The sequence below is a fragment of the Colias croceus genome, chromosome 25, assembly GCF_905220415.1.
Source record: "Colias croceus chromosome 25, ilColCroc2.1".
Classification (NCBI taxonomy): Eukaryota; Metazoa; Arthropoda; class Insecta; order Lepidoptera; family Pieridae; genus Colias; species Colias croceus.
Genome location: NC_059561.1, coordinates 6,921,558 through 6,947,268, shown reverse-complemented (window position 1 = coordinate 6,947,268; position 25,711 = coordinate 6,921,558). Strand labels below are relative to the sequence as shown.

General features: G+C 32.2%; 1 protein-coding gene across 1 annotated transcript in view; it reads right to left on the bottom strand.

The window, feature by feature from the left end:
* LOC123703255 (protein madd-4-like) overlaps positions 1–25,711 on the bottom strand; it is a 157,709-nt gene that overhangs the window by 29,848 nt on the left and 102,150 nt on the right. Inside the window, exons 5-10 of the mRNA XM_045651199.1 lie at positions 21,947–22,129; positions 18,730–18,846; positions 7,674–7,818; positions 3,642–3,771; positions 2,356–2,471; positions 861–961 (exon numbers count right to left, since the gene is read on the bottom strand). Coding sequence (XP_045507155.1) covers positions 861–961; positions 2,356–2,471; positions 3,642–3,771; positions 7,674–7,818; positions 18,730–18,846; positions 21,947–22,129 — 792 coding nt within the window. The remainder of the gene's footprint in view (positions 1–860; positions 962–2,355; positions 2,472–3,641; positions 3,772–7,673; positions 7,819–18,729; positions 18,847–21,946; positions 22,130–25,711) is intronic.

Sequence of the window (25,711 nt, the reverse complement as noted above, 5' to 3'; positions counted from 1 at the left end):
CACAGGTTTGTGTTCGCAAGAAGATGTCTAGACTCAAGACTATGTGAATGAATGAATGAATGAATACTTTATTGCACACCAGATGAAATAAATAATATAAAATAAGATACAAACAAATTGCACAATAGGTGACCTTATGGCTACAGAGCCATCTCTTCCAGGTAACCCAAACAAGGAAAATAATAATAAATTACGAATACAATTATGAAATATGTCTTTGTCTAATCCTTTTAACCGTTTTTCATATATGCAAAACGAACTTAATTTTAGAAAATCACCTACCGTTATTTTTCTTGCTTATTCGTTCACCGTTTGTATTATGGCAGGTAAATGTAAAAATATTCGTAAATGGAAGATCTGATAGGCAGTGTTACGTCCTTGTAAAGCATGAATCATTTTCCATTTATAGTTCACAGTTCAGGTTCAGCCAGTATACATATTATGATCAAAGTTTTACATAACAGCTAGGTACCAACGTATTTTCTCCGTGATCAATACTGACATAAAACCTGCCAAAGTTCTCTCTTCTATTAACCCCCATAAAGTACAATATATACCTACTTTCTTCTGCTATAATACATTTTTTTTGTTTCTGTAACAACAGCCTTATAAATAACTAGCTGCGCTCCGCGGTTTCACCCGCGTAGCTCCACTCCTGTTGGTCTTAGCGGGATGATATATTATAGCCTATAACCTTCCTCGGTAAATGAGCTATCTAACACCGAAATATTTTTACAAATCGGACCAGTAGTTCCTAAGATTAACCCGTTTAAAAAAACAAACAAACATACAAACAAACTCTTCAGCTTTATAATATTAGTATAGATAAAATATAGAAATAGATCTCAATAAAATCTTACCCCAGACCATGGACCGGCCATCCAACTCGGACATTCCTGTTCATTACATGCTTGTGTGGACCGGGGAGCTGGTGAGACGCATCCCGGCTCTGAACTCGATTCTGCAAACATTTGATCATTATATAAAACTAGCTTTTCGCCCGCATGGTCAAAGGAATTCCCATGGGAGTGAGATGTTTCACCGCGGTTAAAGTAGAGTCTCTAGGCTGTGTACTCGAGCCATAAAAATCAAACCATAAAATCACTACGTTACGACATGAATCAACAAAAAACATACAAATGCACTTAAATAACAATACAAATAAATTTATACTATTAACTGTTCTGCTAAAGTGTTATATAATTTGTGATATAAATAAAGAAGTTAGGATATAAATGCTAAATACGACGTACTTTTCAGACTGAATTAAACATTTTTGATGTTTATGAAAATGTTCGTAAATACGTTTTTAGTTAGAAGTGGTAACTAATGTTTTAAACTGTGCCAACGATGAACCGAAGCGTGAATGTTAAAAGTAAATTTGCGAATGAGTACGAAGCCAGTAATTTACAAATTTAGTTTAGTTATTTGATACGGGAAATGTTTTACAACGTTGCTTTTATTTATACTGCTTTTCAGGCAGCCAAAATACCTGGTGGGTATTTTCTTGTTAATGATAAACTGTTTAATTAATATGCATTCCTATAATAAAAATAAAACATTCATAATAGAAGGAAGGTACTTTTACGGTCGCTTTCTGATGAGCTTATCTGTCAGTTAAATTACGTTTTACTCGATTTAAGTTAAAAAAGTGCCTAATAAGCTACCAGGGACGTTATCAGCAAGTCATATATTATAAGGTTTTTCTCTAACGGTTCATTTACATTAAACGAGCGTATGCTCATTCACCCCACTATATCAAATTCTTTTAGTGTAACCAGCCGTAAAGCATTCTTTCGTTGTTCTTAGTGCGTTCGAAAAGATTTTATGCAATAATACTGAACAACACTGAATACGAGTTTTCATTTACACTTAAAGATCACGAAAGAATGCTCTTGCTTTACCTGGCTCTATGTTCGTTTGATCTAAATGCACCGTCAATTTCGTTATTAAACATAAATAACTGATAACTCCGTGTTCGAGACCAGGCGAGCGCGCAGGAAATAAATTGATTTTTCAATTTATCTGCGCATGTTGTAACATCACCACTGCTCGAACGGTGAAGGAAAACATCGTGAGGAAACCGACATGTCGAAGAATTAAAAAAAAAAAAAAAAGTTCGACGACATGACTGTGTCATCCGCCAACCCGCACTTGGCCAGCGTGGTGGATTATGGCCTGTACCCTCATAGGAGGCCCGTGTCCCAGCAGTGGGAACGTATATGGGCTGATGATGATGATGATGATGAACTGATAACTCTCTTATTTACACTGGACATTGGTGCAACCAATTTACAAAGAAGAAGAATATCTGACGACCTTATTGTTGTAATAATTGCGTTAACTAAATAATACCTGGATCATAAGTATCAGTTCGTGTAACGTTCGCCGATCTAGCGCAGAGAACTCGCCGGGTTCGAACCCCGCCCCCACAGGTCACGCTGCAAGTCGACCATTCGCCAACGTACCACCTGTTATAAAACATAGGATTTAGTTTATATTATTAAAAATAATACAGATTCGAAACTCGGTTTATGATTTTTTTTGTGTTCTGTACCCAAAGGGTAAAACGGGTAAAACCTATAACTGAGACTTCGATGTCTGTCTGTCTCCAGGCCGTATCTCATAAACCGTGATAGCTAGAAAGCTGAAATTTTCACAAATGATATATTTCCGTTTATTTATTCTATTTTATTAATTATCGTTACGCGTAACTGCGTCTATATGAAACGTAACGTTACTATAATATGATGTATAATTAAAAAAAAAATATTCCAACATATGCTACAAGTAAATTCGTACATAACTTTAGGCAGGGATTCTTAATATGTTTAAAGGCAAATTAGTCAAAAAATTTTAGCTATTTTATTGAAGTGAAACTTCTTTACCGGGGTTGGAAAAAATTTAGTGTAACATTTTTTCGTTACGCGTGACATTTTTACGTTACGCGCCATCTTTTTCTTATCCCTACCACGCGTGATTCGACGTATTTCTGTAAATTTGCATAATATAATAAATTATTTTTTGAAAAATAAGTTTTACTTCTTACGAGTGTAGGTACACTAGTACACTCACACATTTTTTTATATTGTTTGATGTTATTTTTATAGTGACTACGAATGCTCTTAAAATTCAAAATATAAAAGCACTTCAATAATTTTTTACTAAATTACAACCTTTATTCAACTTTATGTTTTATTTATTTCAGACTAGCTTCCGCCCGCGACTCCGTACGCGCGGAAAAATTAAGAAAAGTTAAGATTTGTTTTTTTTCTACGTATTTTTCCGGGATAAAAAGTATCCTATTTTATGCCCAGGATAATAAAGTATAATTATACCAAGTTTCATCGAAATCGGACCGTTAGATTTCATGTGATGCCTGAATATACAGACAGACAGACAGACAGACAGACAAAATTTTTTTTAATCACATATTTGGGTTTGGTATCGATCCAGTAACACCCCCTGCTATTTATTTTTTCAATATTTTCAATGTACAGAATTGACCCTTGTACAGATTTATTATATGTATATAAGAATAGATAAATTTAATATCCATATTTAGTTGTTAGTAAATTGGCCTTAAAAACTATGTTATTATTATAATTATAAATGATTTCAGATCTACTAATAAAACTTACTTGAAAGGACACGGGTGCATATTACACCGCACTACAGAAGACGATGGCTTGCTGGAACCATCACATAGCTGTTCTGGCGCATCCAACCCTGTTAACCTGTCTCGACATACCGCTAGAGACATTTTGTAACCTGTGTAAAGAAAAAAAATTAAGTTAAAAAAAGAGCGTGTGTGCCAAGCTCACGTGTCAGAAGTGAAACTTCTTTGGCAAGATTCAAAGATACCAAAATCGTCGCCTTACTATATACTTTCTCTACTTAAAATACAACAAAATTACTATAATATAAACCTCTTTAAAACAGACTAAATTATTCCAGATAGTTAAGTTTCACTACAAGAGAGAATGAAAACCTGCAGTGTTTAAACAGCCATTAGGAGGAGCTCTTGGAAACAAAATTACTGTACGAAGAATATACTGCACTGGAAACGAAAAGTAAAATAAAAATAAATGAAAAATTTGTGATAGTTTCAATAAACATCTTCATAATATAAATAAAATGATATCCAAACATGCTGATAGAATTATAGATATTATTTCATATAATAGAAATATTTTCAGCAAGTAATAAATCATAAAAACAATAAACTTTTCTCGATAAAAATATCTGTTTCCCGATTTAATAAGACTCTTTTGTTAGCAAAATAGCAGTTCTTCCAAAGTATCTGAATAAAGGGAAATTTATAATAAATGAAAACCAATAGTCACTTCTAGTTAATTTATATCTATGACAATGGACGAATAACTAGAAAAACGCAAGACTAAAATATAAGTTTCAGAAAATAAAGTTATCATTTGCAAAGGCTTAAACTTCCTGAGAATAATGCAGTCTTTTAAATTTTATATTGTATTAATAAAAACACAGTATTTATATTTTACTAACTTACCGCCCGCGGCTTCGTCCGCTTTGTCTAAAACCTAATAAATTATATACTAAAACCTTCCTCTTGAATCACTATATATGAAAAAAATCCCATCAAAATCCGTTGCGTAGTTTTAAAGATTTAAGCATACAAAGGGACATAGTGACAGAGAAAGCGACTTTGTTTTACTACTATATAGTGATAGTGATGATATTTTCTTGCTATTAATCCAATAATATTATTTTATGGCATTTAATTAATTTATTTAATTAATTTATGGCATTTTTTGTATGTAATTTCAGTATTTATACTCTAAGAACAAGCATATTTTGTATGTCACAAAGTTTATCTCGTGCCTTTTATATCTACGAATCTATGTTGATAATACTGGAATTTCAAAGACTAAAATTGTTACATTGTAATATTATATTGGTGGTGGTAAGGTGAAATAAAAAAAAAAAAAAAAATATTAAGCGATTATTTTAAGGCTGTTTTTACATTTTACTATCGCCGTAAAATATTCGGAACATCGGGACGATAGTGAATACATAAGTACCGATAAAAATGCCTAAATCTATACTAATATTATAAAGCTGTAGAGTTTGTTTGTTTGAACGCGCTAATCTCAGGAACTATTGGTCCGATTTGAAAAATTCTTTCGGGGTTAGATAGCCCATTTATCGAGGAAGGCTATGTATATCATCACGCTGCGCTAAGACTAACAGGAGCGGAGCAATGCGGGTGAAACCGTGGAGCGCAGCTAGTAACTACATAAACAACAACAAAATCGAGATTCCAACAGAATTCTAACCCTCCTCAATAGTTAATGAAGCGTCACAGCCATGACGGATGAGGTCTGGTCAAAACAGCTTCGCGTTTTATAGCACTGATTAATGTTTCTAAGAAATTAATTTATGGCTTTACCAAGATACTATTGTGGTAACCGGTTTAAATTCTATTCGATCTAATTTCCGGGCGAGGAAACAATCTTGTAGTAATTTTTTGATGATTGATTTGTTATTTTGGTTAAAAAGATATGCATAAAAGCAATACTTCCGTAGTGATTTACAGATTTACTGACAGCTATAGCCATTATGACTGCGGAAAAATATAAATAAATTGTAACATAATAGAGACACGTAATACATATAATATAGCTGTTGTTGTATTCGTTGTTAGTATATTGTTTATTTATATGTAAATCATCCTAATAATACAGCGAAATGCATTTAAATAAAATTTCGCTTACGGATAGTTCATACTTTTACAGATAGGTAGGTATCTACACATATCACATATTTATCTGGCTCGAAGATAGAACTTAGGGCTAATTTTTCAATCCTTGGTTAAAACTTAACTACCATTTCAAAAATGTATTCTAATTGTCCGTATATGACAGTTAAAATATTCGTATAATAGGTACTTTATTGCACGGATAAATTTTAACCAAAGATTGAAAAATCGCCCCTTAGTCTAATACAATAATACTAGGCCAATAGCTCTACAATCCCAAAGCAATTTCATTACATACAAATATTGGATCCGTTCATCAAAATATGTTTCATCGGATACCGGAATCCATCAGCGAAATTAGTCAAAACCGCGCCAACCGATTCTTATCCCCGCATTCATCTTTCACGGCATTTCCTAATTAGAAATGCGAATTTTGTGAGCATTTTGGTGTAGATTTGCGACGTTTGTCGTATTTTCGATTTAAGGTCGCATTAGGTTAAGTTATCACGCCTTGCCGTAAAAGCGATCATATCAAAGCATGTTAAAAGACAAAGAATTTGTATTTATTTCACTTTTCAATGTCAATATGAACAGGAAAAATTATAATAAAATTATTGGTGATTAATGTGATAATAAGATATACATAGGTAAGTATTTAATAATGACCTTTGTTATAGTAGTCTGAATAGCAGAAATAACGAAACCACAACACAATTTCTTGTTAACACACAAAACGTCTTTGCGACGTTAAAGTCGCAATATAGTCGCAAGTCGGTCCAGAACGCAATATTTCAAGAAACTGTTGCGTAACGGGGACAAAAGGAAATTTCCCAACTGATTTATCAACACAGCCATGGAGGAAGCGAATAAATAACGATCCTCTCACAATTAACAATGCTATTCGCAATTTAAATCACAATAATCTAATTAAATTTTAAAACCCTTTTTGCAATTGTTTGCTTTCACCTGATTGTATAAAGGTAAATACTACAGGCTAAATATACAGACACAGATACAAATTAAAATTGTACATTTTGTGTATTCTAATTGTATTCTAATACATTTATACTTTATCTACATAGTATAATAATTGTTATTTATAATTGCAAATAAACTAATACAATTAACTTTTACTATATACATATGATAATTCAAACAATATCAATAGTTTAAAAAATAGGTTACATCATTGTGATAATTTTTAGCCACGTTTCGACGATTTTTTTTTGGATCTAGACATAACGGATTTCCCTTTCCTTTTACAACTGAAGCAATTTTGACGTAAACAATGTCTAAAGCTCTATGTCTCGAACCTTCGATTCCCTGATAGAGGTAGTAACCTTAATCACTAAACCTCTAAAATACATTATCCATATATAATTCAGGACGATGCCTGAATAAACAGTAAAGCTATCGTACGCTCCCATTATGCTACAATGATAATATTGATTATATCTTGCTTATCTCTATTGTGTTAGTAAATTACTGTTAATGCTTTGTATAGTCTATATTATAAATGTCAAATATGGCTGAAAGAGTGGTATTAATAATTTAATTAAAACAAAGAACATTCACATTAGTGTATTTGAAAAACAACTATAACATTAGTGTTCTGAGGTATCCGATATTTTGAACAGAGTAAATTTTAATTAATTTTGCACGGTTAAAATCTAAATAAAATTTGTTAATTTTATGCTTGCATTAAATGCGTTTGAAGTATATTTATATAATATAATAAAAAATTGTATTACTGTATGCTGCAGTTTATTTTAAAATATTGAAGTCATAAAGTCGTGTGTCTATCCTCTTTAATATCATTTATTAGTAATAAAATTATCCTATATATTGTTCTAAACTATCACATTAGAATAAAATATCAAATGCTACGAAATTTAAAACTCACTCATAGACTACCTCACTCACTCAGTAATCAACTAACCTCCACCACACGTAGCAGAACACAGGGAACCTGGTGTAGACAGCCAATGGTATCTCGGTCGGGAACAGGAGGAACCGTCGCCGCCGCACACGCCACACTCGTCGACCCGACGTGTAGACCCCACTCGGAGATCGCAACCTACTCGCTGTAAGAATACGTAAATCTCACACACTGAGCAAAAAAAGAAATAATTATCACTCATTGGCCAAAATACCAACTCACTGTAAAAACACACTTAGTCAACAATTGAAATTGTTTTTTAACGTGGGCTGGGTAAACATAGTTTTTAACGAACCTAATCATTCCAATATACATTGATTTTTTATTATGTCACAAAAAACAAATTAAAACAAGTGAAATTTTAAGTAACGAATTCACGGATGAATAAATAATGCTTAGATTACAAAATAAAGTACAGATGGAGCATGACAACCGCCCGTCGCCCTTGTCAAAGAAAATACGAAATCAAAAACAAATACGTCGCTGCACCAGTGCTATAGCGCATATAGTGTCATGCAATACGTCAAAAAGGGTTTGCAATTTTAGTAAAAAAATGCCGTCTTGTGATAATAAAACGCTGTAAAATTTGTTCCCGAAAACAAAAAAAAAAAGATAAAACATCGTTTCACAGGTTTTCTGTAGATTATTTGGCTGATTTATTTCTTTAACGAATAATAATTTTACAGATATGAAGGAATACAAAACTTCAACGTATGTTGCCAGTATTTTGAAAATGAATTTGCCATTTTTTTTGGTAAAACGGTAAAATGGTTAAAAGATCTCCAGGGTAATGCTGTTGGATTTTTCGATCGTGAATGTGATTATTTGTATAGTGCACTAAAGGTTCATGATAATTATTAGATTATTTTAATAAGCATAATACATTATTTTGTTACTTTTATAAAGCTTAAAAACGTCATAGTCGTTTTCGCTAGCGATTTAATTTATGTGAACTCCATGATGGATATGATGAAAATAAAATGTCCCGTATTCTCGACTAAAAACTACCGCTATTCGTATTCATATATTATGAAAAATAAAAAATAATATAATTATTATAGTTAATGTTGAAACTTTTTTATGTAATTTATTTAATAAAAAATTGAATACAATTATTTTGTCCATATATAACTTTAGTAGGCAGGTACTTTATGTAATAAAAGAATTTAAATAAAAATTAAAACTTGACTTCTCATTTATGTATATAGCCTACGTCACTACCGCCACTAACATAATAATTCAGATCATTGCAATGAAACCTCACAACTCAAAATCGGTCCAACGGTTTATACTGCAGGGCGTGTCAAAGAAATATTATACATACATACATAAACTCGAAAAACATAACCCTCTTTTTTCCGTAGTCGGGGAAAAATTTGGGAAATTTTTCAATATCTGGCAACATTACACGCACACAGAAGCACCGTGTACGTACAGTGCAGCGGCGAAATGACAGCACACATAGCTTTATTGAAAATGACGATAAATTATTCGGTTTAGTTCGGCAACGCTCCATCTGTCTTTTATTTTGTAATCTAAGAAATAATGTTAAATTCGCTATTTCCTCATTAAAATTATTTCATGCAAACAGTACTACATTCTTCCAAAATTATCTGTATTTTTATGTTGTATAATTTTATAATAATCTTCTTAATGTATATTTTTATCCATTTAAAAACCTCGTCACACCCTTACGTAACAATGTGTTCATTAGTGCTACAGTGCTACGCCGTAGCGAGTGCTCACCGCTGCTACGGATTTTTTAATAACTGGCAACCCTGGATTGTAACGGGTATCAATGTTACCCTGTTTCGCTTTGATTATACATCCATATATTTAGCGTGTGTGAATTTCATTCCTGGAATTTTTAATTTCTAAAAATTGTATTAAATAATGTATCGTAAATGTTAATTAATAATGAACTAAAAAGTAGTTTATGTAAAAACAGTTTTTATAGACTTATAAATTAAAACTTTAATTAACTGTGAATTGCCTTGAATATGTCAAGAGCGAAGGTCAAAACTCTTCACTTACGAGGTTTGATATGCACTTGAACGATACTTAAGTATAATAACAAAATCCACATCGAAATAAATTACAATTCAGAAATTATAATGCTTGGAAATATTTTATCGAGTTTTAATGTAAAATGATAAATATCGAAAAAATATTAAATCCGATAAACTTTCCTATCACGTCTTGTCGCTAAACAAACTCCAAGGTTATTAACAAAGTAACAAAATTATCGGGATCCTCGCAAAACCATAAAACTTTTAAAAGTTCCCTCAAAAATCAACAGGATCGTACAAAAATCTAACTTGCCACTTAAACATTAAATGTACTCAAAAGGTCGTATTTTCTACGTGACGTCATTATTCGTAGGTAAAAAGGTTTTACTAGACAGTAACTTTGGCATTCCTGTAAAACTTTTTCAAGGAAAAATATGATACATTTCAAACTTTACCTCTCGTAATTATTAAAGTTTCGATGGACATCATAAATTCACTGAGAATCTCTAAAAGTTTGGTTATATGTATGATGGTTTTATGAATCCTATAGTTATGATTTGATCGAGAAAGTACAGTTTTAAAAGTGGAACGTTCTGGAGTTCAAAAAATGAGGACGTTCTTAATTTGACTGTATTTTTTTTTCGTTACCTCGGACTCTGTCTTCATTTAAGTTTATGGCAATTTAGTTTAATAGAATATTAATTATTTAAAATTAATATCCACTTTAAAATATTTAATATAAGAAATTGAAGAACTAAATTAATGAACCAATAACGTAAGTAGGTAGGAATCTAATTATTGAAGTTGGATAATATTCTAAACGATTATCATTTGGAGTAAACGTAAGTTACCTAATATAAGTTCTTAACTACTCACATATTATTAAAGTAACTGTTATTACTTTAATAATTGCAACTACAGCGGTTTAAATAGATAAAGTTATATTGTATTAATACACAGACGTAACAGTCGATTATTAATAAATTGTTATATTAACATTATTAATTTAATGTGATTTTACAACTTTCAAATGTTAATAAGAGATACTTTATATTTCTATTAAAAAATCAAACAAGTAACAAACCATTTTTTTTTTATTTGTTGGAAGGCCAAGCCAGGAATGATACCCTACACAAGATGAACAGTTAAAAATTCGGTAAGAAATAAATCTGTCCATTTAAAGTTATTCAAAATCGAGTAGAGTCGGTTGCATTCAAATTACAGGTAAAAATAAAACAAGCGTGTGTTAAAAAGGGCTTGAATTAATATTTTCATGTAACAAATATACACACGACGTGTTAAAACACCCTTTAAACTCACTAACATAAACAATAATAAATACAAAATGTTCCCACCACATTAGAATAATATAAAAGATAATGCCACCAACGGCTTCAAACAACAATGATAAAGCCTTTTCAGACGGTTGTGCGGCTGAACAAAAAAAGATGGGAATTGAAACCTTGTGTCACAATGTCGGATGCGACATGACGTCATCAGGGAATGGGAACGCGAAATAATAAGGCCCGCTTGTGGTACAAAATAAAGGTTCGAGCGGAAAAATATTTTAATTACAAAATTTTTACTAACTAATTTTTTTTGTTGGTATGATTGATAGAATAATAATCTTTGTATACTTACATGTGTATCGATACACTTCGAATCTACGAAGGAGGTTTTTTTTAATTAAGAATTCTGGGAAGGGTAGCTTTTAAAGTGAAAATTACATAAAGGTTTGTGATAAATTTTGTGAATTAAATAACCTGATCGATTACTTATTTCATCAATACTCTAACTAGCACATAATACCTATGATTACATTGCTGCAGTAATATTGCAAAGAAAATATTATTCACTTATTATATTATTACATCGAATATGTTTTACTATAAAAACAGCCATATACCGCCTCCTTGGTACAGTGGTTGACGCGTGAGCGTAGCACCGAGGGGTCCTGGGTTCGATTCCCGGTGGAGACGAAGAAAAAAAAAATGTCTCGGTCTGGCAGGACACAGAAGGCTGATCACCTACTTGTCCCTAAAGAAAATCGATCAGTGAAACAGATGTATAATGCATCTGCCCCTTACTCCATTATGGGAATATGGGACTTCACTTTTTATAAAAACAGCCATGTATTAAATCTCAATATTTTATGTCTTAAACCGTAGCTGTTCCACGCTTTGTCAGTCTATGGTTGCTCCCGTTTCTAAAATTAAAATATGCATTCATTTGTTGTTTTATTTACTAAATTATAGTTCACTTTGTTCGCTTTATTGCAAAGTGAATAACGTGTGTTTGATGTACAATTACAGTGTCATTTTATATCAATTTGTTTTATATATATTTAGTTTACTAGTGTATGTTTTTTTGGTGCTAATTGAAGCTTAATTACTGGATACGTTATTTGTATTAAGGCTATTTTTACTTTATAGTAGTCGCAAAGACCTTTATAATGTATAATTTGTGTAGTTTATGAAAAAAAATTCAAATTAGCAAAATGTTTTTTTAGCGATTCTGAATAAAATATTATACCGTTTAATTAATATCTAAACTCCTGTTACAAAGAGAAGGATTTAAAAAATATTTTACTGTTACAAAGCTACATCAGTTAACCCATAATCACTATTTAGTATTACAATTAACAATATAATACTTCCATAGCTATCCATAGACTCTGTTAAACTCAACATCAGTCAAATAAAGAGCGTTCGGTAAATAAGAGAACAATGCAAATAATAAATATATTATATTGAAGCCATTTGTCAAATTTTTTTAACACAAATCCGACATGAAATAGACAAAAACGAAGCCAGTGCTTATAAAATTGCACTCAAAACATTTTAATATTTTGTTGGATTGATCCCGTATTGTGTATGTTTTAGTTTTGATTCGTATTGTTTGGAATCGTATATTGGCTTAAAGGATTTGATGTTGGTACCTATAACATATTTTAGAATGACAGCGTATTATTATTAGATTGAAATATGTGGTTGATTAAGCCTCTATTCAATTGGAAGGTTCGGTAAGAGAGAAGCGTGTAAAATAATTGATATTATTACAACATAGCTACTGTCTAATACACGAAGAAAAATCACGGTGAACCCAGCATGTTCACATTGTTCATATTAAGATTTGTTGGCAATTTGCAGCTACTTCTCATAAATATATAAAGGTTATATACAGTTTTAATACGATAAAGATGTGTAGGTTCATAAAAAAATTATGTGAATTTTCTTAACTGCAATGATATATCTGCTTACATTTTCTTCCAAAAATAAATTATAAGCAGTAATGAAAAAGGAAAGCTATCACAATGCCGTTAAAATGGCAGTGATATTACACGATGGTAAACGAACCGAATTCAAAATGGAAAATTCACGAAATTGAATTATTTTTTCTTGACTTCTAAAATTCGCAAACTGTCTTGAACAGTGCAAAGTTGGTAATTATATAGTCAAATTTACCTCGTGTTGTTCTCTATGCAAATTATTTTAAACTGGAGTGTTGCCAAACTAAATTACCCACGGGGAATTTTTTAATTTTCCCCGACTTTTGAACTAACTCTGAATTATAAAAGATAGTAACTATTAAAGAGCTAAGTTTCTTAGCACAACTGTTATATGGTGAGAAAATCCACTCAGGATGTTTTAATTATTCGCTGAGAATGAGTTTTTAAAATTACAGATTTTTCCGTGCATTTAAGAAATGTTTGTTTCATCGCATGTAAAATAATATCTTCTATGCTATGCTTTTGATGGATGTAGAATTTAAATAAGACTCTAAAATTATGTCAAAATACTACTTATCTCTTCCGTTTTTAAATTTTTATTAATATATGAACAGTGAAGAACTAAAAAACAAACATAATTCTTAAGACTAAAAAACAAACATAATTCTTAAGACTAAAAAACAAACATAATTCTTTCAATAGTCGGTACTCTTTAGATTCCAATGAAATAATGTTCAGTCTTGAAAGCCCCAACCAAAGTATCTAAGTATTTCCTTTTATTTTTATTTTTTAGTCTTATTCAACCACGTACTAAATCTCTCACCAATACCTTTTATCATTTGTCGAACGAAATAGTCGTAAATGTCCTAACTATTACATGAATTGCCCATTATTTAAGGAATGGCCAACAGAGAAACTTACTTAAATAATATAAAATTCATGAGATTCGTCCGTGGTGAAAGAAAACTGTCTACGTGGTTTATTTATTATTTTTTTGAGGTGAGTGAATTAGGTTATTTATTTTATAAAGCAAAGAAAAGTATGAGGAGACGAAGTTCTAAAATGTAACTAACAACCTAACTCTGATAATAAATTCATAGTAAGTAAAATAGGTACCTATATTTTATGCTTAGAAAATTATTTTTATGAAACAATGAGGAAAAAATATTTCTTTAATAGGTTACTAAGGTGTATAATATTACCAAGGTAGAGTTTTACGAGCATTTTACAAAACACTCCTCTTGACTAGAAATCGAACCTACAACCTCGATGTGAACTCTAACTACTGCGCCAATGTGGTAATTAAAACATTTACCATAATATACCGAGAACACTTCATTAATTAAAATTACAATAAACTCTTCAATTCGTTAAACAACAAAGTATTAAATAATACCGCTCCATAGTCAATTGTGTGCCCGTCAAAATATTCAAATCTCTCTCAATTATAAGCAATTTTCAATGAAGAATAATGAATGGCAACCATGCTAGCCATTTGTATTGTTGAGAGTACTCCAGTTCGATATTTGAGCGAAATCATTACTGTTTTTGACGATTCTAAAGTGACACACGGTTTGTAGAATGGTTAGCAATATCCAATTTGTGTTTGTGAAGTGAAATTCTTTCGGTGTTAGATAGCCCATTTATCGAGGAAGGCTATAGGCTATATATATGTATGATCACGCTAAGACCAACAGGAGCGGAGCAATGCGGGCGAAACCGCGGGGAACAGCTAGTATATAATATATGTAATATTGTTAGGTACTTATTATGGGGCTATATTTCCACAATAAGAATCAATCGGAACAAGAATCAAAGTTTAGAAGTATGTAAGTATACGAACATGAGTCTCGTTCCTGGTAAATAATCGATTGTTGCGTAATTATTTCTATCTATTGTTACATTTCATTTAATAGCAGTAGATTCTATCAAAATCGAAACTGAAAAGCCTATATTCACTTTATTACTAACATGATATTATATTCCTCAATTTACGCAACATGAAACAGAAACTAAAACGTAATAACTTGTCTTTTAATAAAAACTAATTGGAAATGCTCTGCGTTTGCACAAATGACATTCAAAGTAATTCACCTGATTATTAACTCAGATTCACATCAAAGAAGTCTCCAGTAAACACTCCCATTGACTGTTCGCTGTTCTAAGAAGCTGTGTGTATAGAAATTACTGTAAAGATGGCGCTATCAAAGGAATGAAAGCAAGATGATATTGCGAATAGAATTCAAAGTATGTATTTATTGAAAACGAGGATTAATTCTCCGTCATGATTTACATTTCCTGCATTAGCAGTGGTCGCGTTTTTGTACACATATTAAATGTTTTACATATTAAATGTGTAAATGATAACCCACTTTTTGTGAGAAGTTTCAAACGCGGTGTGAACACGGTACGCAGATACTGATTATATTGTTTACTAGCTTACCGCCCGCGGCTTCGCCCGCTTTTTCTAAAACCTAATAAATTATATACTAAAACCTTCCTCCTGAATCACTCTATCTATTTAAAAAAAACCGCATCAAAATCCGTTGCGTAGTTTTAAAGATTTAAGCATACAAAGGGACATAGGGAAATAGGGACAGAGAAAGCGACTTTGTTTTATACTATGTAGTGAAGTAGGTTTCACGTGTAATATACATAAATAAATGAAAATTCAGAACACTTATTCCAACTAGAGTTTATTTAGAAGTGCTTTTGTGTCTACAAAATACAGGAAAATAACAATTTACCTACATTTTAAAATAACATACACATCTTATAAGTTATAAAGTTATATATTTTGGACATTTATAACATAAACATCCAAAACCAGTGTTGTAATTTTATAATTAAGCTATTGCATAGCTTCTATCGCGGGCATTGAGCGTGGGGACCGAATCGAGAAATTCCGTAACGAAAAAACCTCACGCTCTCCACTCCGACGGGCGGAGGTGTGGCTTGAAGGCATAGCATGCAATAGCTTTACCGCGGCAGTCCCCGAGTGCCACACGTCGTTTATTTTTTATATAATACTGCTCAAGGAGGCACCATTTGATAGGTATGTTTCTTTTATCGTTGTTTTCCCATTACAATGCAGATTTTGCAAATGTTCTATCGCGAAACGTGCAGCGGAACGCAGGTGAGTTGTTACAAGCAAGTGATTCTATATGGGCGTGTTGTTTAGAAAAAAAATCTATAAACGGGTAAAATATAAGAGTAATTTTCGGCTCTTTCGTTTGGTGTAGTGTTCTTTTTTATGTCGTTATTTTGATGAGTTATCTTTGCTTTGAATTTCTATGTAGAAATATAGCTTTCATATATAATATTGTTATGTTGCATAGTGTTAAAGAAAATTAAAATAAGGCACAATATTATATTGAATTATATGAAATAGTTAATATGTTCTTGTGTGATCACTTTTTACCTATTTATTTATTTGAATTATTTAAACAATGGTTATTCACATAAATAACTTAACATCAATTAAGTAATCCATTTACATTGGCAAAGAGGCCAGTAACTTTTATTCCCAGGTCAAATGACATAAATTTATTTGCAGTCTGCGTTTCAAAAGAGATTTTATTTAAAACGAATTTACGTTACACAAACAAAGCATAAAACTATTCAAATGAAGGCGTACAACAACTCGAAAGATCTCAAGTTTAGATCTCTTTAAGTTTTCTAACAAAAGTGATCGGACCCGTGTCAAAGGTAAATCTTTATTCGCTTTTGTTTTCCTTTACTAAACCCTGACATAACTTTTAACATATAAGTGTATATTATGTCATGTGATGTAGGCTAAAACATATGGAAGTTTATTTAAGAATTTATTTTGTTGTTAACGGGAAACTTTAGAATAAATGATTGTGTGTTCACTATAAAGGGTGGATAATAATTATAAAATAGTCGGCGAATTCGTTAATTTATTATAGGAAGTTATTCTATGGATATAATTATTTCTATGTTCGTAATGAATAAACTTACTTAGCCGTTTTAGAAGTTCTTTCACCAGTGGAAAGACACATTTTATTGAAGTAGAAGGGTTTATTTTTATGGTAACCAGCTGTACATTCTTAAATAACATTTTTTGTCAAAATACATCATGTTGCAAAGTTACAAATAATAGTTATGTGTAATAATGTAAATGATAACCCACTTTTTGTGAGAAGTTTCAAACGCGGTGTGAACACGGTACGCAGGTACTTATTATATTGTTTAAGTAGGTTACCTATGTACATGAATAAATGAAATAACATAAATAAATGAAATAAATAACTAAACCTATATCTTGTACTTAACAATACTGTGTTGCTGCTGATATTCGGTCATGACGATGAATCCTATCCCTATTATAAATTATTATTGTATACAAAGTCTGAACTCTGAAACTGTGAGTATGGTTTATTTATTTTTGAATTTATTCTGTTGGTTTATTTATAAACCCATTTCGGTTTTTAGTAAATGATAAACGAGTAAAACAAATACGTTTTTAATACCTTTTTACAACGCATAGTCCGTATTTTATGCGACACCGATTTTTTGTGAAAAGTTACATCAGAATTGGCTTTATCAACTATGTTTAGCATTAAAACTGTATCAAACAGTCCATATAGTAAAATTATTATATTATTAGATTTCCGCCCACGGTTTCACCCGCGTTTTCAAAGGAAATCCCGCATAGTTCCCGTTCCCGTGGGATTTCCGGGATAAAATATGTGTTACTAATACAAGTAACCCTCTATATGTGTGCTAAATTTCATTGTAATCGGTTTAGTTGTATTTGCGTGAAAGAGTAACAAACACACACACATCCTCACAAACTTTCGCATTTATAATATTAGTAGGATTCCTTTCATTACAGAGTATTTACTATTTAGTGAAAAATTCCACGGTCATCATCAAAAAGAAAATATGCGTAGGCGTGATCAATTTTATATGAACATAACGGGTTTGATAAAATATTCAAGAGCCATATCGGAAGTTATTCGAGAAGGTTGCGATGTTTATTTCCCGGGTGCTGGTAAACACTGCGTTTTGTCGTAAACAAGGGTAATTTTAGTGTATGGGCGTGTCCCAAATATTCCTAGCTCTTGAGGCGTAGTGTGGATTTAACGATTGCTATGTTGTGGTTATACGTTTGTCAAACTTGATGTGGTTTGTGATCTTGGTTGGAAGATTGAAGGCTGGATTGGTGTGTGTGTTCTTTCTTCTATGTATTGAAAAATATTTCGATAATATTTTAACAATACAAGATATGGATACCGTAGAACCATTATGATGTATTGGAATTTATTCAATACTAGCTTACCGCCAGCGGCTTCGCCCGCTTTATCTAAAACCTAATAAATTATATACTAAAACCTTTCTCTTGAATCACTCTATCTATTAAAAAAAACCGCATCAAAATCCGTTGCGTAGTTTTAAAGATTTAAGCATACAAAGGGACATTGTTTTATACTATGTAGTGATTTAGGCTTTTAACGCTGATTGTTAGAAATATGCGAATAATTACCATAGAGAACAGCTTGCAGGTAATGGGATGACGAGGTAACGCAATCAGCACGCGAACAAAACCACGGTTGTTTCCAATTGTGGTTTTGCTTATTTTTAAAAATAGGTTAATATTTTCTTATCGATTTCATCAATATCTCTGAAACTTGGTACTTATAAGAATTACACTCTATATAGGTTGTAATATAATATCATCACATAGACCAATTCTACCATCCTTTTATCATTTTTAATACCATGATTTACCAAATAATGATTATTCTTATTCTGTGCTAGCGCGATTACCCGTAGGCTCCACCTCGCTACATACCTGACATCTTCCATCAATGCACATATCCAAGCTGCCTGGTCTGCAGCGGGTCCCATCAGACACCCTGGGTGCCAGTACAGCCACCACCACGCGGTCTTCGTCATCCAAGGTCACCGTCTAGAGATCAGAGAATATTGATAATAACTTGCGTAAGTTGTAATAGAATTAAATGGTGAGACCTTTAATACGTGTTAAAACCGTTGTTTCTAGAGACGTTGTAAAGCATTTAAACCTAGTTTTTAAGTATATAATACTTTTACTGAAATATTTACACGAAGTCATTAATAGTATATGAACGATACGTTTTCAGATATAGAATAATGTAGATAATTATGAAAACACAAATAAAAAAAATAATATTTATCAGTGATATATATATGTTACAGTCAAAACCCTGAACCAGTCAATAACGTTATTGACCGGTAAAATCAGTTAATAAGGATATTGACTAAGGGCGTCGGTTAATATCCTTATTAACTGATTTTATCTGATTAAACCAGTTAATAACGTTATTGACTAAGGGCATCGGTCAATATCCTTATTAACTGATTTTAAGTCGAGACATCTAGTCAATATAGGTTTTAACCGACGTGCCCAGTCAAAACTCATAAAAAGTTAAGGACGTTATTGAAATTATACTAGAAAATCATTTAAAAAGGTTCATAAAACTTTTTAAAGTGCAATATTTAAGAGTTTTATGTTTTATTGCGGGATTGCGTTAGTTTCTGATTTGATGGAGTGACCTGCAGGTGTACTTCGAAGACTGCTACTGGAACTAATAGACGAGTAGAGCTAGGTGTGCCGAGTTTGGGCTCGTTTTGTTAGTTACGTTGAGACCTTACCTCCTGACTTGATGGAGTGACCTGCAGGTACTAACAAAACGAGCCTAAACTCGGCACACCTAGCTCTACTCGTATAATAGTTCCAGTAGCAGTCTTCGAAGTACACCTGCAGGTCACTCCATCAAGTCTAGTAAGGTATCAACATTACTAACAAAACGTGCCCAATCTCGGCACACCTAGCTCTACTCGTCTATTAGTTCCAGTAGCAGTCTTCGAAGTACACCTGCAGGTCACTCCATCAAGTCCGGAGGAAAGGTCTCAACATAACTAACAAAACGAGCCTAAACTCACCACACCTAGCTCTACTCGTATAATAGTTCCAGTAGCAGTCTTCGAAATACACCGGCAGGTCACTCCATCAAGTCCGGAGGTAAGGTCTCAACATAACTTACAAAATGAGCCCAAACTCGCCACACCTAGCTCTACTCGTCTATTAGTTCCAGTAGCAGTCTTTGAAGTACACCTGCAGGTCACTCCATCAAGTCCGGAGGTAAGGTCTTGACATAACTAACAAAACGAGCCCAAACTCGGCACACCCAGCTCTACTCGTCTATTAGTTCCAGTAGCAGTCTTCGAAGTACACCTGCAGGTCACTCCATCAAGTCCGGAGGTAAGGTCTCGACATAACTAATAAAACGAGCCCAAACTCGGCATTCCTAGCTCTACTCGTCTATTAGATCCAGTAGCAGTCTTCGAAGTACACCTGCAGGTCACTCCATCAAATCAGAAACTAACACAATCCCGGAAATCCCACGGGAACGGGAACTATGCGATTTTACTTTGACTGCGCGGGCGAAGCTGCGGGCGGAAACCTAGTTGTTATTAAAACACAATTGCCATCTTCAAAAATATTTTGGGGCACGTATTCTCGCTCGGTTGCAGTTTACAAACAATACCCCGAATTAATTAATAAAACATAAAACTCTTAAATATTGCACTTTAAAAAGTTTTATGAACCTTTTCAAATGATTATCTAGTATAATTTCAATAACGTCCTTAACTTTTTATGAGTTTTGACTGGGCACGTCGGTTAAAACCTATATTGACTAGATGTCTCGACTTAAAATCAGTTAATAAGGATATTGACCGATGCCCTTAGTCAATAACGTTATTAACTGGTTTAATCAGATAAAATCAGTTAATAAGGATATTAACCGACGCCCTTAGTCAATATCCTTATTAACTGATTTTACCGGTCAATAACGTTATTGACTGGTTCAGGGTTTTGACTGTAACATATATATATATATAATGTTTCGTTCAATTACGCCTGAGGCTATAAGCATTATACCAATTACAAAATGGTATATCTAAATTTAAAATTATAAATGGGGCTTGTGTTTATAATACAAAGCAAAAATGGACCAATCTGAAATATTACTAAGAGTTACATTAAGATATTAAAGATTTGGTTCATAGAAAAGAAAAAGAAAGAAATTTATGAAATTATAATATCATCTAAATTACATTTACCATCATAAAAATTAAAATACGGACTGTATGAAAAGGTTTTTAATATAAATTTCATTTTTAAATATCTGTTCAATGGAACCCAGCCAAGGCAGTTATAATCATGATTATTTACATTAAAATTTACCAGAGTTATACTACCTCGTTACTCTCACAAGCAATGCTAATTCGAAATTTCTAGAAAGGGAATTTCGTTAAAATGTAAGAATAAATATTTGAATAGAAGGCGTCTCGTTAAGAAAGGTGCTTGTCTCGAATTTTATCTAATTAACTGTAACATAATCGAGTCAGATGTTGTCGTTTCATTTTTAACCTTGTTTGTTTCAATTAAGGTTCTTGTTTGCGTGACAAATTTATTGGTTAAATACGAATTCTGCGACTTCTTGGCGTATGGCAAACTATTAGCTGTTTATTTGGATTTTGAAATTAGTGTTGGAAATGCTTAATAATTTACAACGATAATTTTAATGTTTAACAAACATAATTAATAGGATCCTCACGCAAGGACAATTTTGTTTAATTTATAAATAGAAAGCGTTACGTAAATTGTGTCTATTCTGTATCTTAAAATACCCATTAATTAATGTCGTATACACACTAATGTTTACTAGATAATTAAAATGTCATTTAAATGAAGGATAGGCAATTTCAGAGCATTTGCGACGAAGTCGGTCATGAACGCTGCATTGCCTATTAGCCTGGTCAAAATAGCCATTTGAAATAAAAAATGCCTGAAACACAAATGTTGGTCACCGCTAGATACAAATTCAAAATTTCTCATCTATGTGTGTGCTTAATAAGTTATTCCTATGAGTGAGTTACAACACAACCCTCTTTAACACTTTTTAATTTATAAGTTATTTTGCGATATAATTATAATTTATTTCCAAAGACCTGATGCTTACCGGTTCAGGCTTCAAGCCAGAATGCTGTGGCGTACCCCTGCACGTCAAAGCACACGGTTCTGCGTCATCTCTATGTGCTCGCCAATGAAACAACTCGCCACCATATGGAGTGCTATCGTGGGCACTGCACTGCTGTTCTCTCCAGATGTCCTCCTCTAGGAGGGATACGTTTGCGCGACAAGGCTGTGAAAGAATATAGAAGTATAGGACAAGGCTGTAAAATAAGTTTGGTAAGATCGGAAGGTAGGGGGGAAAAATTGTTGTTTATATGATAATTTGTTTAATTTATGGAAAAGTTTGTTTTTTATGTGATCAAATGAAATAATAAAAACTGTATAGATTTGACAAGTGTTTTAATTTTGTCTGAGTGCAGTACAAAGTCTGTTTTGCAGATAACATTTTGCAGTTTAAACAAACTCATCTGCTAAATTATTAAGTAAGTAACCTTTATTCAATATATTTATTTCCTATGCTGGTATCTGTAGCACAGTTTATACTACCACAGATACCGGAGTTCCTCCTATTGTATTGTATAAATTTTTTAAGTTAATTTATATTAAGTATATTATGTGTAAATTGTTTATGAAATGTGTAATAATAAATAAAATTGCAGCGACACATTAATACTCACTGCTATGTGAAAATGGAAGAATTAGAAGGTCAGGATATAAATAATGTCATAGTATATTATCCATCTCATTCCATTCAACAATCTCAAAGGCTTAATGTTGGTTGGTTAACTAATAGATTAAACCAGTAACACTTACTCGGCTTACAAATAAAACCCCGGTCTACTGAATTACACCGGGGATTAACTGGATCAAAACGCTTTGAAATCGAGAACCTGCTTTTTGGTCGTGTCAAACTGTGCCACATATTATGGAGTTGAAAGTTCCTGATTATGATGTAGATATGGAATAGATTTTTGTCAGTTTCACTTTCGTAAGGTGTACTATTTGTAAGTTAAGGCTATGAATAAAGGCAGAATTGAAAAAAGGGAAGGTATCAGAAATATTACTAGTAGAAATGATGACAGTTTTAATGATGTGAAAAATTTGCGAATTTCTAAAATAAAGTCCTTAACAATTATGAGAAAGATAAAATACATAATATAATTTAATAAACACGAAGCTTCATATCTTAATAAATAAATAAGAACAGTTACAAATCTCGTCTGAATTGCGCGCCGCGATGGGAGTAGCTACGTCACATTCGTCACAGTAAAGAGTATTGTTCAAAGTCCATTTGCATAGAGAAATCCAGAAATAAAATAGCGTAGCTCGTTGAAGAAACAAAGCATGCGCCAATCAGATTTAAAAGCGTCAGCAGTCAATAAAGTGGGGGCAAATAACATTTCTTATTGTCATTCATTCGGCGTTGGAGCCTCCCTGACCCCACTGCTCCCAAAAAGCAGGGACTATATGACGCTGTTTTTGGTTTTTTATTAAATATTTAGGATATATATTTTAGTTGAAAGTGCGTGTACAGTACTTCAAAATTAATAATGCGCATGCAAATCTTTGCTAATTATCGTATTTCCAAAATGTATTTCCTTTGACTAAACAAGTTTTACTAAATTGTGCATGAAGAAAATGCATTTAACCACTCTTTATACATAATATGTCTTCGGTCGCTGCGGGAATATGACAGTTACCAAACTGTGACGAAGATTTCTATGCGCATTATCACTTTTGGAGTACTGTACGTGCTGGTGTGGTACGGTTAGTTAATTTGGTTACGGAAATGTTCGTAAATAGATGACCGATTTCACTATTTATTTCTTTATTGTATTTGTTATTAGTAGGATAAGGATCCTATGGAAGAAAAACTTATGAAATATACAACTAATATAAAAATAAGAAAATACGGAAACTCTACAACTATTTGAAAACAGTCCTTGATTTTTCTTAATTATATTTTATTCATCAACATAATATACACATAATTATAATGATAAAGTATCACCATATTATAGCCCTAGCTAAACAGCCTTCGTCGTGCCTCACTAGGGAATTCTCACCGATTAAACTCAAAAGTAGCATATACTTTTTGTGCTTTAAGAGCTTTATGCTGCGATTTGGCTTATTTTAATAACTGGCATCTCGTTTTAATATTACACTCGGACTTTCTGGAATATTTTCAAGGACTATTTGATGTTAAATGACTCAACTTACATTATATGCAGTAAAAAGAGTATATTCTTAGAAAATATTATGACATAGCTTCGTAATGCGTAATAGTAGTTTCTTTTTGGTTCTTTTCTTATAGATATAAATGCAAATGCACTATGTAACTAATCCACTATGTAACTTTATTAACACTAGCTGTGCTCCGCGGTTTCACCCACATTGCTCCGCTTCTGTTGGTCTTAGCGTGATGATATATATATCATCATGGTAAGACCAACAGGAGCGTATAACAACAGCCTGTATTCTTTCTCGATAAGTGGGCTATCTAACACTGAAATCATTTTCCAGTAGTTTCTGAGATTAGCGCATTCAACAAACAAATTAACTCTCCAGCTTTATAATATTAGTATAGATTAGCTAACCACGATACTGTTTCTGCTCAAAGAAATTACAACTATGCCCATTTTACCACGTTTTTCAGAGATATTTTATTGGGTATGATGCCTATATAGCCTGTAAATTGCCAGCTATAGCCTAACTAAAATCAATACAATGAACGAAAACTACGACACAGAGAATAATGGACCAATAGCGAAGTTGGCCACTTCAGTAATAATTTAATGAAAACTTCTAGTGCATAGGAAAATAGGCTTTGCTTCGTATAATTAGATGACCTATTATAGCCCGCTCTAATAATTCAATTGAGTGTTATACTGTGTGATGGAAGTTTTTAACGTAGTTAGATATAATATGTGCACGTTTGTAGATATTATGTGTTTTATGGCATGTGTTAATGCTAGCGAGCACCGAACAACTTTAAAATGGGGTTATTAACAGACTTCAAAAAAAGGAGGAGGTTCTCAATTCGGCCGGGATATTTTTGTTTAAAATGAACGGAAGGTTCATTGTAATTAGGTTTCAATTTTTATTAAAAATAATTGAGTCGATTCAAAATTCACAAATATAACTAATTAAGCTCATTTTACTTAACAACTTAAAATGACGGTAACAACTGAACTTTAAAGAACCAGTAGGTATCTAAATGACTTAAATGAGAATAAAACACAGATTTATATTAAGGTTAATTATAAATAGATAATCTAAAGATACATAGAGAGGTCAGAGGTAAAAATAATTTAGTGTAATAAAAATATTAAGCAACTAATAAATTTCTAATTGCAACCAAAGGTAATGAATCATGGATTTTATGAGAGCACTAACTTTTGTGTTTCAGCGAAACCAGACGTTAATAAATTTAGAAATATCGTGCCAATGTTACTAATTAATATTGGCTTTGATATAGGAGTATATAAATAAAGTAAAGGACATTTTTTATTATTATTAACATAATTTTTAATAATAGATCATAAAGAACTAGTAACGAAGAGCCTTTGAAACCAGCCAAGGTTAATGATTATGTAGGTACTTTTTTTTACAAACTTTATTAAGCTTTGTAAGTACAGTAAGAATATAATTACAAAAACAAAAATATTACTAACGCTACAGACACAATCTAAAGAGAAGAAGAATTATTTTTTTGTTTTGAGTCGTGGGTAGCCTAGCGCTTAGTCTACGCTACGACAAGAAAAATACGCGCTTTCAGTTCACCTTGCAAATTTGTATTCTTCCTTTTCTT